At 42.6% G+C, this 19,507-nt stretch overlaps 1 protein-coding gene across 2 annotated transcripts in view; it reads right to left on the bottom strand.

Moving 5' to 3' along the window:
- zgc:109889 (uncharacterized protein LOC553542 homolog) overlaps positions 1-19,507 on the bottom strand; it is a 36,356-nt gene that overhangs the window by 8,558 nt on the left and 8,291 nt on the right. For both annotated transcript variants that reach the window (XM_051400463.1, XM_051400464.1), the window contains exons 2-4: positions 7,770-7,914; positions 5,508-5,642; positions 83-236 (exon numbers count right to left, since the gene is read on the bottom strand). In XM_051400463.1, coding sequence (XP_051256423.1) covers positions 83-236; positions 5,508-5,642; positions 7,770-7,902 — 422 coding nt within the window. In that variant the 5' untranslated portion in view covers positions 7,903-7,914. The remainder of the gene's footprint in view (positions 1-82; positions 237-5,507; positions 5,643-7,769; positions 7,915-19,507) is intronic.

The following is a 19,507-nucleotide window of genomic DNA, read 5'->3' as shown; positions in this document are numbered from 1 at the left end:
TACAAATAAGAGTTTTACACATATTTTGCAAGACTCTGCAAGCTAAATAGATTCTTAAACACAGTTAGGCTAAGTTACCGACCTATAGGGGCTGAGGATGTTGAGTGGAGGAGGTTTGTCACAGCGGTGGTACATCTCCACCACGGGGTTGGGGACGGAGGTCCTCGACACCACCTGCTGGTCCTGGATGGTGCTACTCTTAAAGGCCTTCCGCATGTTAATATCCTGCAGGGAGACTGGAGGGGGGAGGGGGAAACAAAAACTGTCAACAACTTGACAATTAGGCTCCAAAAGAAGTATTTGCTGTGTATCATTTACAGTGTCTGACAACATAATCCCCCCCCAAAACAGCTGTTAGGTCTCAGTTAGCGGTCATTAATGGAGTCAGGATTTGTGGGAATGAAGGCGGAGAACATGATCTCTTGTTTGTGTGTTTAATGGATGAAACACTATTAATCAGCCAGGGCACGGCTACTTAACTTCAAAGTTTTGTGCCACCAGCTTGAAAGATGAGTTAAATCAGGGAAAACTGGGCAATTTGTCATAGATTTTTATAGCAATATTTGTTGCAGGCTGAGCTTCAGTGGGTGATTTAGAGAGTTTTGATGTTTCTATAACGACATTAGGGACAATCAAGCAGTAAAAAGGAAAATGCACTTAGATTTTTCAGAGCAAAAAGAGGTATTTTCATTGGATTTACAGTAGAGGAAACAGTTATTGTGTTACTGCAGGTAGATGAAATATATAAAATCTTGTTTTACTGTATTGTATTATTAATTTCTCCAGGTCTCCCAATGCAATACTCAGCATACACAGCTCTGCATTGCATTTGTCGTCTTTCCCAGCAATGAGAAGAGAAGCATATTTTAATAAATTCAAATTACTAACAAAAGTTTTTTTTGTCTTATTAGATGAAGACAAAACTACCAGTCCTACTAGGGGAGGACTCAAAGAGCTGTGAGACAGCAGCAATCTATGTTCTATGACAGTATTTTCAAATTAACGTTTCCCTTTTTTAATGTCTACACGCTTGTTTCGGCAATATGTACAGCATTAACGCCATCGCCAATAAAGCAAATTGAATTTGAATTTGAGAGGTGGGAAACATTCATTATAATAATTTAGAGTCATACAGAGCGGGATGGAGCAGAACAGATGACCCTCAATGTCACACTGGTCTGCGTGGCTTGGACCCTGAGATTTACGGGTTTATGGATTTTGCTGAAAGGCATTCTGGGAATGTAGGAAATTGCTTATGGGAGCAGAAATACAGGAGATGAAATACTACGTGACAAAAGTTTAAACAGAAAAAAAACGTTAAATTAGAACACTGGCTGTAACTTTTCAATTTGTAGATAATTATATAAAGAACTGTTGAGGTTACAGTAACATGCATATAGGCTAACACATGATACAGACAGCTTACATACTGTATGCACTGACACACACACACATACACATAGAAGGTGATAATAGGACAGCAGGGACAGATTAGTTTTAGAGCTTGTTGCACCGGCTTAACACACACACACACACACACACACACACACACACACACACACACACTGCAGGAGCAACACAGAGGCTGTGTGTCTGGTAAAATCTCCAAATGCTTTGTGCGTTATGCAGTGTGTAGGATGGTGTGATAATACGATTTGTGTACGTATAACAGGAGTCAGTATGTGTGTGTGTGTGTGTGTGTGAGTGTGAGACAAAGTGAGAGGGTGAAAGGGAGAGTGAGAGAGAGAAAATACTCTGTGTATGTGTGTTAATCCCTTAACCCCAGAGGAGATTTAATGCTACAGTACTGCAATGCTATCCAGGATCTACCAGATGGCTAGACACGCACACACACACGCGCACACACACACACACGCGCGCGCACACACACACACACACGCGCACACACACACACACACACACACACACACACACACACACACACACACACACACACACACACACACACACAGGCAGGTTCAGCGTACATTGGCCCAGTGTATAATAGGGTCAAAGCATGTCAATGTGACATATGTTCCTACCAGTGATCTACTTGACTGCCTGTACTGTATGTACAGTGTGTGTGTGTGTTAAGTTTAACCTCTGCAAAGACTTATTCCTCAAAAACTAAAGAACGATTGTGTGTGTGTGTGTGTGTGTGTGTGTGTGTGTGTGTGTGCAGAGATTCTGCAGTCAAAGCACTCCTCCTGTCTGCTCGGTGTTTGATCATTCCTTCCTAAGCTTCTGTCCCTGCGGCCAAATGAATAATCCACAAAACTAGCAGCTAATGCAACTTTCATTCAGACACATCTTCAAAGAGACCTCAAGCTCTCCCTCTCTCTCTCTTTTTTTTAAACACACACACACACACACACACACACACACACACACACACACACACACACACACACACTCACTCATCTCTCCATCTCCTCTAACTCCCCGTCTTGTGTCTCTGATTGTAACATTCCTCTCTGCCCATTTAAATGCATACAAATATGTTTGTTAGCGCCGATAAAGAGTTTGCAGTGGCCCTGACTTCCACAATAACAGTCACCTGAATGTACAGTATGTGGATTGGCTTAATAATAAATAATATTAGGTCAATAAAAAGAGAGTTGTGTTCCTTGAGGTTTGACGAATATAGCGTGATATTGCTCTGCAGCATTCCTTTCCCATGGACACAGTGTGAAAATGAGATTCTCTACATGTGAAAGTGAAACACAATGTACAATCTGCCTTTTGTCGGGCTGTACACTCACATGAACTCGTGTTAAGTTCACATCTATTTGCATTTTTGAGCAGCAGTTGGCAGAGATTAAACTCATGTAACTCAAGACGTGTAGAATACTTACATGGAAACATAATTATGGATTGAACCTTAGCTGATGGAGCACCTACTAAACATACAGTATAATATAAATATACTGTATAATATAGATATACTGTATAATATAGATATACTGTATAATATAAATATACTGTATAATATAAATATAGATGCTGTATGATATAAATATACTGTATAATTACTGTATATTACTTCAGAAGATAAAAATAAAAATACATATGTGCTTTTTAGGACGCAATCGTAGTCAGGCATGGCTTGATAAGATGTCCCCTCCTTCCTCCATTCTCCTTCCATTTCCCCCTTCCCTTATTCTTCCATTCTTGTTTTCTTTCTCCTTTCATTATTCATTCATTGTCCCTTCCCTCCTTTCTTCTTTCCTCCTTTTTCCTTTCATTGTCCCTCCCATATATTTTCTCTCTAATTGTCAGAAGGATCAGGGTCAGTGGAAAAGAGGAAGGTTTTCTTCCTTCATCTTTCCACTGACCCTTCCTCCCTTTCCTACTTCTTCCTTAAATTGTCTCTTCCTTTCCTTCTCCTTCCCTTATTCTTCCTTTGTTGTTTTCTTTCTCCTCTCCTCCCTACCTTTCATTGTACCTCCCTAGTGGTTTCCTCTCTTCTTCCTTAGACTATTTCTTCCCTTCCTTCCCTCCTTTCTCCTTCTTTTATTGCACCTTTCTTTCTTTCTTTCTTTCTTTCTTTCTTATACCAAAGTGTCACTTGCCTGCCAGTCTGGAGTAAAAAGGAAGAAAGAGGAGACGGGATCGAGAGATGAAAAAGACGGAAGAAGAAAGAAAAGATGCGACTGAGATGCGAGAGAAGGACGAGTAACAGATGACAGAGTGAATGTGAAATGAAAGACAGACGAATTTGCCTGTGCGTAGGAGGAAGTTGCATAGAGATGGACAGAGGAAGAGACAGGAGATGAAAGAGTGTGAGCGGGGGAGGCGGAGGAGGAGTGGGAGAGGAAGAGGAGGAGTGGGAGAGGAAGAGGAGCATAAGAGAGAGGACTGCTGAGCTTTTCCTTTTTCGTCCCCCGTCTCTGCTGCTCTATCTGACGCTCTCTGTCTGAGCCCGCCGTGCTGCAGAATGACTATGCAGTATCAGCACGGGGAGAGAGAGGGAGGAAGGGGAGAGACAGAAAGGGGGAGAAATAGACAGAAAGAGTGAGAGAGAAAGCAAGACATAACCAGGAAGAAGAGGGAAAACATGGAGGGAATGAAACAGAAGCAGGAGGAAGAAAGGGAGACAGTGAAATGGGGGAGGAGGCTAAGAGAAGGGGGGAGAGAAAGAGAGAAAACAGTGCACTGGAAGGAGGGAGAGAAGAAGAGGGTGTTACAGAAAGTGATAAATGGTTTGGGAAATAAAGAGAAAGGAGAGGGAGGAATGGAGGGATGGAGAGAAACGAGAAAGGCAAACAGTGGAGAGTAAAGAGAAAGGAAAGAGGGGAAGAAAAAAGGAAGGACATAGAAGGGAGAAAGAGGAAGGAAGAGAGAGATCAGATCAGAGAAAGAGGAGAAAAAGAAAGGATAACTAAAGACAAAGTAACACAGAGAGGAGAAAAGACCACTCCATTGTAGGTTTCTCACATTTGAGCTTCTGGGGCTACCGTAGTCACATCTGACCGGTGTGTGTGTGTGTGTGTGTGTGTGTGTGTGTGTGTGTGTGTGTGTGTGTGTGTGTAGGCCTATCAATTACTGCATTAGAAGAATTGACCTTCAGTGTTAGTAAAAAGCTTAATGATGGAGATAATGATTCAGACTCCCACTCTACACACACACACACACACACACACACACACACACACACACAGACAGACAGACACAGACACAGACACAGACACACACAGTGTAATAGCCTTTTAGAACTCTGTGAGTGTGTTGGTGATGGTACGTAAACACACGCATAGAAACACACAGATTTGGAGATCGTGACATAAGTATAAAGCAGATAGACTTCAAACAAGGGAACAGGTTGTTTACACACACACACACACACACACACACACACACACACACACGGAGTAATATCACAGTTGCAGAGACGTTTTATCAATAAATCATCAGCAGAGCCATTAAAATGCTGCAGGCTAGTTTGAGGGGAACACACACACACACACACACACACACACAACGATGGAAAATCCCACTGGAGCACAGTGTGTGCTCATACCGTCAAACCAGTGGTGGAATGTAACCAAGTACATTTATTTTTGTATAATGCCCTATTAAAGAATACCCTATTTTTTTTTACATATTTCAGGGTCTATACGACTAATAGGTACAAAAAGTTTTGGAATGGGTCCAGTAGATCACCTCCGAGAAACGTGCTACAATGGTTGCAACGTAATCGTTGGGGGCAAAATTTGCACGTCACAGTACGTCCGCTAAAAGGGTTTGTTTTTGCCACTGACTGTTATTATAAGAGTCTGTTAACATTATGGAGCTCTACAGTGACAGACCTTTTTGTTGAAGGGTCAGATCCCTTTTTGTTTAACCACAAACAGCCAGTCTGTTCAACGCCACCAGACTCCATTGACAAAAACTGTCATTTTACCTCGCAGGACACAGGAGTTGCTGGCTTTTTTGACGACCACTCTTTCCAGGGGTCGGACATGCTTGCAAACCCCCCAATCCAACCAAAAAAAATACGTCCCTACCTTCCTCCACAGTGGAGTCGAGCTGGGTGACTTTCACGGCCAGCTGGTCCACTCTCTCCTGCAGGCTGCTCATCCTCAGGTAGAAACTGTTGGCTTCATTAAACAGCTCTCCGAAAATGTCCTCTGCATGGCGACCTGGACGGACACAGAGACAGACACAGACACACACACACACACACACACACACACACACACACACACACACAGTTGGGTTTGATATTGTAGTTGTAATAACGTTCTTTCATCCCGGGAAAGTTAACAGAGTGAATTTACACGTTCACATTCGCCAGCTGAGCTCCGCTTCACATCTCCCCCTCCCAACGGTTTCCAGCGAGGACTTTCCCAGGTGGTTCTGTGTAACAAACCTCCTGGCCCAGTCGGGTTAGTGGCCAACAAATAAGACTGTTTGTTTGTGCTTCCAGCCATATTCAGGTTTATATCTTTAAAAAGTGTCATACAACAGCACTCTGTTCAAAATAATGGCCTTTTTTATTTGGAAATAACTCTGGAAATTGTTCTCTTGGGCAGCTGGGGCAGCAGACATAAAGGTTTGTGGGCAACACATATTATTATTATGTCTTCCACAATTCTTCCACAATTACACCCCGAATAAAAAAAAAAAAAACTGTCCAAAAATAGCCCGATAAAACCGGAGATGGATGAGAAGAGGAATTCGCTCAGATAGAGGTCAGTTGTTGCCGTTCCTTCCTCTCCCCCCCCCTCCCTCCGTCTGTCTCAGCAGGACAGGCTGCCTCCTGCCGTGCACCTGTCGGACTGAATACTTAAAAGGACGTTTCTGTCTGCGAGTCAGTGTGTGTGTGCATGCGTGTGTTGTGTGCGGCAGTGAGAGAGGCGAAATATTTAAATGCATTTACTGAGATGTACTGTAGAAACGCAGCCTCCCTCAATAACACTGCCACCTTTAAACCAAATAAAAAGCACACACACACACACACACACACACACACACACACACACACACACACACACACACACACACACACACACACACACACACACACACACCTGCTGCACGCCCTCAATGTCCCTCCTCTCTTCTCTCTCTTTCTGTCTCATTTCTCAGCCCACGACATGACAGATGGAGCAGAGGCACAGCACTCACTCATTCTCAGTGAGCTGTCGCTGAATTTAATTTAGACCCTGACTGTTAATCAAATCTGAACAGCCCTTTTTTTTTTTTTTCCCCTTCTCCCCGATATTTCCAGTGAATGATCTCTTTTTGTTGTACGTTTATGCCCTCGAAAAACAGCAACTTATGCTGTAAATATCTGCGTGGCTTTTCAGAATGAACTGCAGGGTGAACAAAAGGTAGCGGATACACTGATAATGATGCATCTGACATGCAGAGTAGTGACTCATCATATTAGGTTGTTTTTTTTACTGTCAACGTTAACAGCTGAGTCACAGTGAGCATTTCGGCAACATGTTTACTAGATTTCATAAAAGATACACCTTTTTTTAAACAGTCAGGTGTTTCAAGCTTCCTCTAATGGCGACTCCTTCCTCTCAGCACACAACTGCTGGAATACATCTAGTTAGCATGTGCAGACGTGGCCTTGTTTGCACTTAAACGCGTCTCGAGAAATCTGTTGTGGGTGTGATTGCACCTCCTTGATTACCTGGAAGGACCGCCTGGCAACGCTTTGTACGAGTTTCTTTCTCCTTTTGAGCTATGCTAGTAGCCCGGCTCTAGGTATGGGACTGTTGGTCAGTCTGAAGCAAATGTTGGCATCCTAACAGGTTGTAAATATTACATTGTGAGCACTAACATGGCTGTAGACTCGTAAGGCCTGGTCACACCAGAAAGTGGGGAAGCGAGATGAATCTGCGCATCACGTGAAATATTTTTTCTGTTTAGATGATGAGCACGTAATATTGTACAATGTTCACCATCTTAGCTATTTCTATCTTTTTACTTTAAAGCTCGCCACTGTCCGGATGGCTAGGTGCAAATTTGCGGGTCAAAGTTCACCAAAGTTAAACTTAACAAAAAAAAAAAAACGTATTTCTTATTTCGCCCACGCAGGCGAATGCACAAACTGCTGCGATTACACTGCACCAAATTGAAATCTCTGAAATTACACAGTTTTAAATGCTGTCTTTGAGCATTAGTCGAGATAAGACACGAACTTCTCATTCTCGTCTAACAAATTAATTCATTACACATGATTGTAACGAAACTACTGCGCCGTATGAGCACGAATGGAAGAGAAACGCCACTCGTATCCACATGATACTCACTCAGACTGCCCAGCTGTTTGATGATGGCCGCCAGGGTGCTGTTGGTAACACACTCCAGTTCACTGGTCACCCCATCTGGCAACGCCCCACGGCACAAGTGCCTGGGCTCGATGTTCCGCTTCACCAACGGCATTCTGGTCTACTCCTGAAGAAACGAAAGAGAGGAAAGAGAGAAGATTGGTTTATGGTGAGGCTCAGTTGTCCATCACTGCTACCTGTATCGTTTATGACTCTAAATATGCTCTGAGATACTCAAAACTGTTTCTGAGTGATGCTCTGATCTGTTCACGTGCTCTACGCTAAATTCCCTTTAGGGAAAATAAGTAAATGAACAGCTGAGTTCTGCACTGACATGAAAGAGAGAAAGAAAGAGAGAAAGCTGAGGAAAGATGGCCTGACGGAGATGGAGGTGTCATGTCCGCCGTGGGGCACAGTCGCTCATCACACCGCTTAATGTCAACGCGGCTGCGATGAGCCAAGAGCCAAATGAGCCGGAAAGAAGTTTCTAAATGGTGCTAACGAGCCGCAACCGCAGCCAGAGAAACCACGAGGGACGGAGAGAGGGAGACAAAGAGAGGAACGGCGAAGGGTCAGACGATGACAGAAAGATGGGAAGAACGAGAGGTTAAAAAAAAAAAAAGGAGTGACAGACAGCGTGAGAAGAGAAAGAGAATGTAAGAGAAAGGACTGTGTCAGTGTGTGAGTGGCCAGACCACAAGGGAAGGGCTACATATAGATCCAGCATGTCACATGATGTGAGCCCGGTGTCCTTGTGTCGGGTGAAAGAAATGCCTCAGCTATCAGAAACAAAAGAAATTTGACAAAAATTGAAAGAAGGCAGATGTAAGTACAGTGTTTAACCACATTTATCAATATAGATTTTAACACTGAAGCAAATTGTGACCTCCAGAATCAGAATCGTGGAGAATTAACACCAACCTCTGCAGCTCTCTGGCGCTTTTTAGCCACTTTTAGCACATTGTTTCGGCTTTATGGCCACCTGAAAACGTAACTATACTAACCTACCCAGAGCCAAACAGCAGACAGAGTTACAGAATGGCTGGGAAGCTAGTCAAACAGCAAGCACAGCTGTTTCTAAAATAGAGATAATTGAACAGAACGCCAAAAGGATAAAGATAATTGTTGGCCAGCAAATTTATTTAATCTTTAATCTTCCTCTAAAAGCTCCAGAATCTGCTCACTTTCGTATCCTATGATATCTGCTTCTTGGTGAGTTCATCTTTTGAGTTGACCTGCACTCTTTTGGTTAAAACTGTGTACTTTTAAGGTTCAAACGTGCAATGGTTGGGTTTAATTCTGCAATTCCTACGCTGAAGAATGAAACTGCTGGGTAGAGATATACAAAAATACACATATACAGCTGTTTCACTGATTACTTGGGAGAAATTCTAACCGATTATCAGATTACAGACCAGAAACAGGCGGTAAATGTAGACTCAGCATTAACTGTAGCCGTAGCTCGTAACGTTAACAAATTATTGTGACAGAAACAGAAAGAGAAAGTGAGAAAGAGAAGCTGAAAGCGAGTGAGAGCTACCAACGGAGCCCAACACGTGAGAGGAAACTGCTCAGCTCTTCTCAGTTTGGAGTGAACTCTCTATGTGGGACACGCTTGTTATTTTTGGGCCGCGATTTTGTGTGTGTGTGTGTGTGTGTGTGTGTGTGTGTGTGTGTGTGGGGCACGTGTCTGTGCGCCTAACAATTAAAGTATGTGTGATATTCTCGCCGCGTGCGTGTGAAAAAGCGTGCATATGTGCATGTGGGAGGTATGTGTGTTCCCAGGTCAGCCACTCTCTCACCGTCTCCCACGCTTCTCATTTAATCATTGGCACAATTAATACTTAAAACCGGGATGAGAGGAAGGAAGCTGAGACAATGGAGGTAAACAAAAACATTGCATGTATTGCCAAAATATGTGTGTGTGTGATCGTGCTAGACATGCTAACACCTAAAAGGCTGTGTGTGTGTGTGTGTGTGTGTGTGTGTGTGTGTATTCACGTGCTCCTTAATTTGTTTGTTCAGACTGAACCACACATGCCAACTTTAATAAAAAGTGACTAGATTGTCCTCTTTACGTCTCTCTCTCTCTCGCGGTCTCGTGCTCTTCCTCCCTCTAATAGCTTCTGACATTCAATTACACAAACCACCTCAGATTGCGCCGACTCGCCTTAAGAGTGTGACGGAGCTTCGCAGTGTGTGTGTGTGTGTATGTGTGTGTGTGTGTGTGTGTGAGCCAATATCCACCCCCTCCCTCCAGCTGTTGTAAATAATCTAACACTGTGGCTCTTAAATAATACATACACGCTGCTCCTCCTCCTCCATAGCCGCCTCAATAGCTGCTTCTTCATCTCTTATTTGTCTCATCTGTCCGACCCCTCCCCGCTTTTTTTCCTCGCTTTTCAGCTTATTTTCTCGCTCCATCTCTGCCTGGTTTCATTAATAAACCAGTAAGGGTGAATATCTCTTCCTCTGACTCCCCGGTGTCTAACACGGACTGGGTATTCCCCATCCGAGGGCGTTTCTGATGACTGAATGTGTGTCCACTGCGAGATAACGGAGGGATTGTGTGTGTGTGAGGGATGCAGGCCATGCATGAAATGATGTGGATGTTCCCTCTCTCTGACACAAACACACACACACGACTTCATTTTGACCCAAAGGCACTTACTCTCCTCACACAGCCCGTTTCAGGTCAGCTCCAGGGCAAAGTGGCATCAGCCCGGTGTGCTACACCCCTGATACAAAGACTGGAGACAAAGGAATGAAAGGGGGACTCGAAGAAATACCTGTTATTCTGTAATGTTTCCTGCAATTTAACAGCTAATTTAATGTTATTTTATAATTTTTTGTCTTATTTTAAAACACCAGATTTAACCAGAATACACAGTATGTTTCCCAGTCTTTCCGGGTGGTCACTATGCCAGAAAAGGGGACTTGGCGGAGACACGGGTCAGACTACAAGTTGTACACTATCATCGTTAAACAAAGATGGATCAGGGTACGAGGGGCAGATTTCCAGGTCAGGAAAGCCAACAGTACAGACGGAGACTGGGAGGTATGGTGGAAAAATACACAAAACAACAAAAACTCAAGTACTTTGTGCTCTCGGATTATTAATTTGTGCACAATTTATGACTTTCATGCCAATAGTCTTGTCTTGAGTGTACAACATGGGTCGCTTGGATCTAATACAGATTTTATTTTGACCTCAGACAGAGATATGTGAATGTCTGAACAAAAGCTGTTAAACAAAAAGCTGTCATTTTTTCAGACCCCTGAAACATTTTGGAAATTATAACGAACAAAAAAAAAACAGTGTGGATGTTGTCCAGTCATCTTCAGAGTTCTGGAGAGCTTTAAATGTCTCTTTCAAAACTTCTAGCTGACTGAATGCATTCGCTGCCCTTTGGAAGAAGGGAGGAGGCAAAACACACTGAACATGCTGAATAACTAAACCCCCAAACCTCTAGTTATATGGGTATTTAGTTGTGTTGTTGATTGCTTCAGGTCCAAATCTTGACATTTTGGTGCATAAGTACATTAATTCTTCATACTGTGATATAAATATGCATGGGGACCTCCCTTGACTGGTTATAATCCAGCTACTACAGTTAAATTTTACTATTGCAGGTGAGGTATGTGGTGGAAGCATTCATCACCAACCAGCAGTCTGTAGCCACAGTGCCACGCCCGCTATAAGGTTCTCCTGGGCACTTCTTGGCTACATTCTTTGAATTTTGCTGGGAAGGGAGGGAGCTATCAGAGGCTTTAGTTACACTTTAAATCAAATTATTAAATCAGGCACACAATGATTTGTGTCATAAAGCAAGCTCTGGATAAAAAATCTGACATGATAATCTTTCTGTTGGGGTCTTGTGAGACTACTTACATACAGAACCAGTTGTCTTCTGCAGTAAAACACACTACAAGCCTCAAGTTTTTGTTCCTGATAGTCAGTTTCATTCCCAACAACCTCTGTCTGTCAGATTGCAGCATTTATACGTTGACATTGTGTAGTCTGACCCAGACTTCAGTTACACTGAGAGGTAACACGCGTCTGAGCAGGCCTCATTTAGCATTGATCTAAATGATCGAATGTCGGCAAATCGCTGACTTTAAATACTTAAATACTTTTCCATGCCAGTTATAATAATATCTAAAAGAATTTGCACATAAAATTCCCGTACTTCAGGGCGTTGGAGACCATTTACAGCCTTCAATTTAGTCATCTTAAAGAACTTTTTGGGACCAGAGGACACACAGGGAAGGAGAAAATTAACAAGACGACAAGGCGGGGGAGAGGAGAGGAGCGAAAAGTGTGTCGTTGAGCCATGGGAACGTTGTCATGCCAACGCGCTGAGGAATCCGCTCCGCTGCTCGGAAAAGTGGAACTCGCCGCCACTCCGAAAATAGTATGAAAAGGGAGACGGAGGGGCGAAGGTAGGATGGAAAAACACTAAGACAGAGGGAGGTGAGGAAGGGTGGACATCCCTCATCTTAAAACTTTAAAGTGGGTCTCCGGAGGATTTGTTGCAGTCTGACACCTGCACTTATACAATACTGGAGAGTTTCGGGCACAGAACTGGAAATAGCAACAGAGGATCTCGTCTAACAGTTTCGGGATCTCTGAGAGGCCACTTCAGATCAAAGATTCATGACAAGATGAAATCGTTTAAGGACAGTGCAGAGAAAAGTTGCAGCCGCATGAACTTCCCCCGTCAGAGGCTGTTAAGACGTCGGCTGCTAGCGTCACGAAAGACAAGGAGGTGGAGACGGTTCAAACTAATGCGAGTGAACAGTTGGAAAAGTTAAAAGTGGATATGATAGACCAGTTTCAATCATTTTGGTTTTTCTTTGCAAGGTAGCAGCCAGTTTCAGCTCTTTCTTAAAAAGGAACAGGTTGACGTTTTAGGAAATACGATTGTTTACGTTCTTGCCAAGAGTTGGACGAGGAGATCGATATCACCACCATACCTGTCCATTAAATATGAAGCTACAGCCAGGAGACAGTTTAGCTTAGCTTGGCAATAAAACTCCGATGACTGAGCTAAAAGACAAAAATTGTTGCATCAGAGATCCAACTTGTGATCTTTTCATTACAGGATCAACTTCCTACAGCAACCAGCAGGAGGCTTTTACACTCGCTGCAGGAAGGTTACACCACGTAACGACTAATGTCTGGGAAGAGTTCACGTCTCGGTCTCGGCCTCGGCTGTTTGTCACACTTCTGCCTCGTCTGTATCTACATTTAGCACCTCTTCCTCCTCTTCTACGTGATCTCTCTCTCTCTCTCTCTCTCTCCCTCCCAGCCTCCTCTCCTCCTCATCATGTTTTGATGGCTGTGGGTATAATTAATGTTGTAATCAGATCAAGGCTTTATCCTTCTGATCTGAAGCAGACCGGAGCCAAACATCCCCCCTCCAGATTAGGTGTTGCACCCAAACATCTCCACGGGGGGCGCATGCTAATAGACTTTGTCCGTGCAGTAATGCAGCCATCCACATAATTTCCGACCTTTCGGGTGCATTGCTTTGTATACAGCACTGTGTGTTTATGAGAGACAAGACAGATAAAAGAAGAAGACGGTTTAATTACTGTCCTTAACCAAACTTATCAGTCCTGCAGGCGGTCAGGCAAGCATCAGCTAATGCTATTACTGCTCCGTCTGCTCGGCCATATACACACACACGCAATCGCAATCACCTCTCCCACTGTGCTACACCGAGCCTCTGTCTGTTCTGTGAAAAGGTTAGCAACCCGCCTTCCACCTTTTCACACTCACCCCTGCCCTCCCGCTCCATAGGAGGGACTGGTATAATCACAGCTAATTAGCTTTCCACAGTAACTAATGGAAATGACAAGCACTGATTCTTTATGATGATATAATTAGATGATAGACTGCACAAGGGACCGAGTTATATTCCCTCTAATGCAACACAGCTATAGCTGGTGCTGTATAATGCATAAATTAATGTGAATGTGACACGCGACATCCAAGGATGCATATTTCAAGGGGGTTACATGTGGTTACAATCAGTCGCACAGTAGCTTTCTGAACAGTGCAACTGGTTCTTGTGGATTTCTAAATAACAATCATAATACTGATTTAAAATTAGTACAGATTTACTTACAATTTAAGTTAAAACATGAAAAACACTAAAATTGATGCAAGTTTTCAAATGAAAAAGCCAGGATACTGCTTAAATCAAATAGTCTATGTTTAATATTGCTCAATTCTTTTGAATTTGAAGGTAGAAAATAGGTCATCACTGGGGTGGTACCTCTAGAAACAACATGTCTGTACCTTTCCTTTTCTGTTTAATATCTTATGCCCAAATTATCTTATTTATATATTAATTAATTCAATTTTTACAGGGTGCATTCTTTGTCTTAATAAGATTGGGACAGAAGACAGAAGCAACAAAAGCGAAGGAGAGATGCAACAAAGGTCCTTAAACTGGGAACAATGGGGGTTTCATTTAAAACACAGAGTCATGGGAGCACCCCAACTATTTATGTCATGAAAGAAACACAGTAAGAGTCAGCAACCAACCATAGTACACAGTCAGACCAATGATATACTCGACACAAGCGACACAATATACAGGTTCAGATACATCTCCTGGTAGTAGTAGTAGTAGTAGTAGTAGTAGTAGTAGTGTGGAACATGCAGGCTGATTAGCACAAGCAGCGTCGCTCATGTGTGAATGAAGACGTGAAGCTTATGGATGCTAAGAATAACACTGGAAGGAGATTCCATAATTAAGAGTGTTAAGTCTCTTGTTAATGTAAATGAATTAAAGGCAGCAGAACAATAGAGGATTAATGGAGGGCTGTGCTGTATGTGCTGTGACACCTACTGTTTGCCACAAAGGCCTAAATATAACGTGTAGTGCTGTCAGTTAAACGCGTTATTAACGGCGTTAACGCAAACCCATTTTAACAGCGTCAATTTTTTTATCGCGAGATTAACGTTCTTTTTGGCCTAGCACACTTTGTAGTTTTTTTTCACATGCTGTTGCAACAACTAGTGACGTTAGAAAAACTACACAACACCACACCGGATCTAGCTAGACCGGAAACAAAACAACAGGCACGCCGCACACACTTGTTTAAGAGTAGTAGACGTTATGTTTTGAGTGGATGGCAAGCGTGAGACGCCGAAATGGATGCCAATAATATTCTGAATGGAAAGTTTACTTTTAAAAAGTCGCCAAATGGTTCGATCGCAGCACGTCCAGTCTGAAATAGCACTTGGTGGCCAAGCACACAGCTGATGCGAATTCTCCGCCCCCTAGTCAAAGCCAGGCGACAATGGATGACTTTTGTGCGATTAATTGCGAGTTAACTATGACATTAATGCGATTAATCGCGATTAAATATTTTAATCGTTTGACAGCACTAATAACGTGTTATATTTAACGCTGTATTATTTTACTAAATGTATAGCTTTTTGGAAAGCAATCATGCTTTGGAAACTTGGTTTTAGATGAAAACCTGAAACCAATTCTAACCTTGTTTAAGCCTTGTTTTCAGCTTGAAACTCGTGTATTTTCAGCCTGTGAAGTGGATTCCCGAAAAGCAGAGATTTTTTTAATCCCACAGAGGGTCAAATATGAATTTTTTTAAATTTGAAGTTGCATGTTTTTCATTGAAAGAAGAAAAAGTGGTACTCCAAAATCTGAGGCAGAGATATCAAGCTCCAAAAAAAACACTGGATCCTACATTTCCCAGAATGCAACTGGAAAGCATCTTTTCATTAGACACTCGCTGCTTTCTAAGTACCCTCACACCCACTCGTCCAGTTTGTGAGCTGAAGCGCAAGCGAGCATTTCAATTACCCCCGGAGTTCAGTCGGGTGGCGTTAGAGGAGGTGGATAACAAGAGGAAACAGAATCGCGCTTGCATGGCAACTAAGATCTGTGAATACATCAAACTATTTATATTGGGGAAAGTAAAAATTGTCTTTTGGGCAGGTAGATTGTTTAAAACAAGTATATTTTACAAAAATATCGATAATCCAGAATTAAAACTAGTAATGGTTAACTACTATTTAAAGAACAGCTGGAAACTTATGTTATATATGTTCGGTTACTTGTGCCTTTGACAGAAATATTGTATTAATTGGTGAGAATTTGCTAAATATGGGTTGTTTTTATCCTTTGAGATGTCAGTTGGGTGAATTTTGCCAAACCAGAGAAGGGAAAATGGTCTAAAAGATCTTTTTCATGAAAGACAAGTTTTGCATCTCTGCTTTTCCAGCTCCTCACTGAGTTAACAACAAACAGTCTGAAATCCATGTAATATAACAGTAAGGGCTGTAAATCCAGGCCTTGACTGACAGTCGGTGAGCGCACACAGCTATGAAAACAGGAAAGTGAGCCAACACAGTGAAACAGAGATAATGTTTTATTCTGAGTCAGGATTACTCTGGTTTTGCTCTGCGGGCCCGGGAAGCTCTTGGCTTGGTCGTACGCCAAATGTCAGCCGACAAAGGCGTTAGCGAATGAAGAGCAGAACAAAGCAGATACAAAAAAAATAAAATGAAAAAAAAAAAAACTGCAATGAGCTCTCAGCTGTATGAAAAATCACATTGAAAAAAAAGAAAAAGAAAAGCTGCCTTGTTTTGTTTGACGACGGTTTGGTTTGACGTCGCTCGAACCAGACCGAGAGAGAGCATTTAAATTTGAACCGGTTACAGCTTCATCTTCACCCTGACACCACCCCCTCCCCTCCTCCTTCAACTGCTCTGACTCTCACTTCCTCCTGGCCTCCTTTTCTCCTCCTCTTATAAACCCTCTTCCTCTGTCCTAAACTCTCCATCTCCCTCATCTCTCTCTTTGATGTCTGTATTTACTGATGCTCTTGGGTGAGGAGCTTTGTGCAAAATGATCACAATTACGACGGCACTTCCCCCCCCCTCCCCTCCCCTCCCCCCTCCCCTCCCCACTTCTTTTGCACTAATCCTCCCTAAAAACAAATTATGCGAAACGGAGCGAGAGGAGACGAGAGATTTTACACTTGCCTCTTGCTTCCGTTCTCTATCTTTTTTTTTTTTTTTGGCTCTCTGGAGCGGTTGTCATGGTTTCTTTGGAAGTATTTTCATTTTTTTGGCTGAATAATGAAGCGATCGGAGCAAGACTGAGAGAGACAGACGAGAGTTTAGTTTGGGGCGATGAAGTTCTGCAAAAGATCGCAGTCACTTTATTGTCTCTTGGTGTGTGCTTGTACGTGTGTGTGTGTACAGTACCTCCTAACTGAGGGTGAATGCAGATTAAGTGTTATGAAACAGCCACTTTAATGAATGGTGAATAAAACATGTGAGACAAAAGAGCCAAAGGCAGAAAAACACAGACTCGCACATACATACACACACACACACACACACACACACATACATACACACACACACCAACCTGACAGTCAAATAGTATTTGCAATTCATTAGTGGTATTTGTTTTTATCTACTTGGTGTATTAGATGGGTGAGGTTTACCACGATTATTCAGTTACTGCAGGCCTTATTCAGGGTTACACTGACATTGAACACAGTACAAGTGAACTGATTCAGGTGGGATAAATACTTTGTGCTTCTGTATTGGTCTTGTATTAAATCGCAGTCAGTCAATGTTACCCAGCTGTTGGGATCCGTTTTTTACTAAGAGGTGTTGGTCCATAAAACCTGGATTTAAACCTGCCTCATGCTGCTTTAAATCTGCATAATGGTCCCCCCGTTGTTTCAGCTCATTAACCACACAATCCAGTGTGTACTTTATAAGGGTGCCAACGTTTTTTTCTAGCCATGTGTTTCAGTTAAACACACTAGAGCACACAAATTCTGCAGGTAATCCATCAATGAGCTTTTCCCGGTCTTTAAAAAGTTACGTTCATCTCCTTGGTGGTGCGTTCAAGGACAGTGACATCTGAGCTGATATGCTGTGAAAAAAAGACACTAGCTCTACAATAAATGAGCCTTGTTGTTTGCTGTGATTAATATCTTACAGGATCTGAAGCTAGCGAAGAGGCTAAGGCTGAAAGTCGATTTTCATAGTGTGTTGTTAAAAAACAGAAACCTTATTTTCAGGTAAGTATACACTACAAATATTACACTCTATTTCTGCCAATAGATCCTGGAACACACTGGACCTTTAAGTTTCTCTAATGAGGATGAACTGTTGACTAAAAGGCTGTTATTCACCTCAGCTCATGGGTCAGTGTCATTTCTCTGAATGTGGTATTTTTTAATAAGGCTGTAAATAAAACAGCACAAGGCTTCAGTAACAAGGGTTAGGGGCTAACTGGAAGTAGCATTGGTTGCTGCTAATATTGTATTCTGCTTTATTCTGTTCTCTGCTAATGTGGTTGGTAAACAGGTCAGCCACAGAATGAATGAAATGTTTTTGAACTGCATTCAGCCCTCCACTGTGTGTGTGTGTGTGTGTGTGTGTGTGTGTGTGTATGTGTGTGTGTGTGTGTGTAGTGTTTGCGTGCCGTGAGAACCCTCCTCATGCCCCTCTGTGACCCCGTCTCTCACAATTAAATGTGTCGGCGTCAGCACGATTGCAACAAGTCATCCGGCAGAACCATGTGACCCTGACACACACACACACACACACACACACACACACACACACACACACACACCACACACACACACACACACACACACACACACACACACACACACACGGTAAACTGGGTCTACTGGTGCGGGGTCAGTGGACAGTAGGGTCTGGGCACTGGGATGAAGGCAGGGAGAGACAGGTCATATTAGAGCTGTGATGCGATGTGTCACAGTGTCCCAGTTTATGTGCTCCCAGTTTAAACTGGAGAGGTGGGACAGAGACCGACACAGAAACCAGTATACTTAAGAGTTGTTGGCTGGTAAAGATGCCAAAATAAATCATTTTCTACGTTTAAAACGACAATAAAACAACAATATCTCTCTAAACCAAGTGTGAACATATGATGACGTCACCTGTTGGTTTGTGGAGAACCGTTCTGAAGCCTTGAGTTTGGCGTTATGGTCGTCGTTGTGACAGTTTGTCGGAGGCAGCGGAGGTGATGTACTGTGAGTTGAGCTGCTCTCATTGGCTGCGCAGTTTCGACTCATCCATAGCAGAAAAACAATAGCTGCACGCGTCAGTGCTGATCAAGATTCTGGTACTGACTCACTGAGAAACACTTGTCAATCATAAGGTAGCCACGCCCAAACTGCTTTATCGTCTATTTTACTCTAAATTGGAGCATCATTTACTAAATGAACATCATGCTGTATGGAAGAAGACTTGAAACTAGAGATTGAGACCATAAACTCGTTAGGAAATTGTTTACTGAACTCATAAATCAAGTGAGAAGTCGGCTCATTTCTCCATAAGACTGTATGGTATCATGTTTTATTGCAACCAATGGAGCTGCCCCCTGCTGGCCTTAACATAGAATGAGGTTTAAGACACTTCCGCGTTGGCTTCACTTTACAGAATATACAGTAAATAAAAAAAAATATCAATGTGTCCAATAACTAGAATGTCTGTTTTTGTTAAGACAATAACTAAAAACTCAACAAATCAAAGTATTTCATCATAATAATGTAAAAACCATATAAAAGACAATTTTGATTTAAAGAGGCCTGCTTGTTCACCCGCAAAATTGCCCACAATTGCCTAATAGCCCCAGATATGTTTAAAGGAAAGCTGCCACTATATAAATGCTCTAACA

This window comes from Dicentrarchus labrax, unplaced genomic scaffold, assembly GCF_905237075.1.
Source record: "Dicentrarchus labrax unplaced genomic scaffold, dlabrax2021, whole genome shotgun sequence".
NCBI lineage: Eukaryota > Metazoa > Chordata > Actinopteri > Moronidae > Dicentrarchus > Dicentrarchus labrax.
This window is presented reverse-complemented; position numbering and strand designations above follow the sequence as displayed.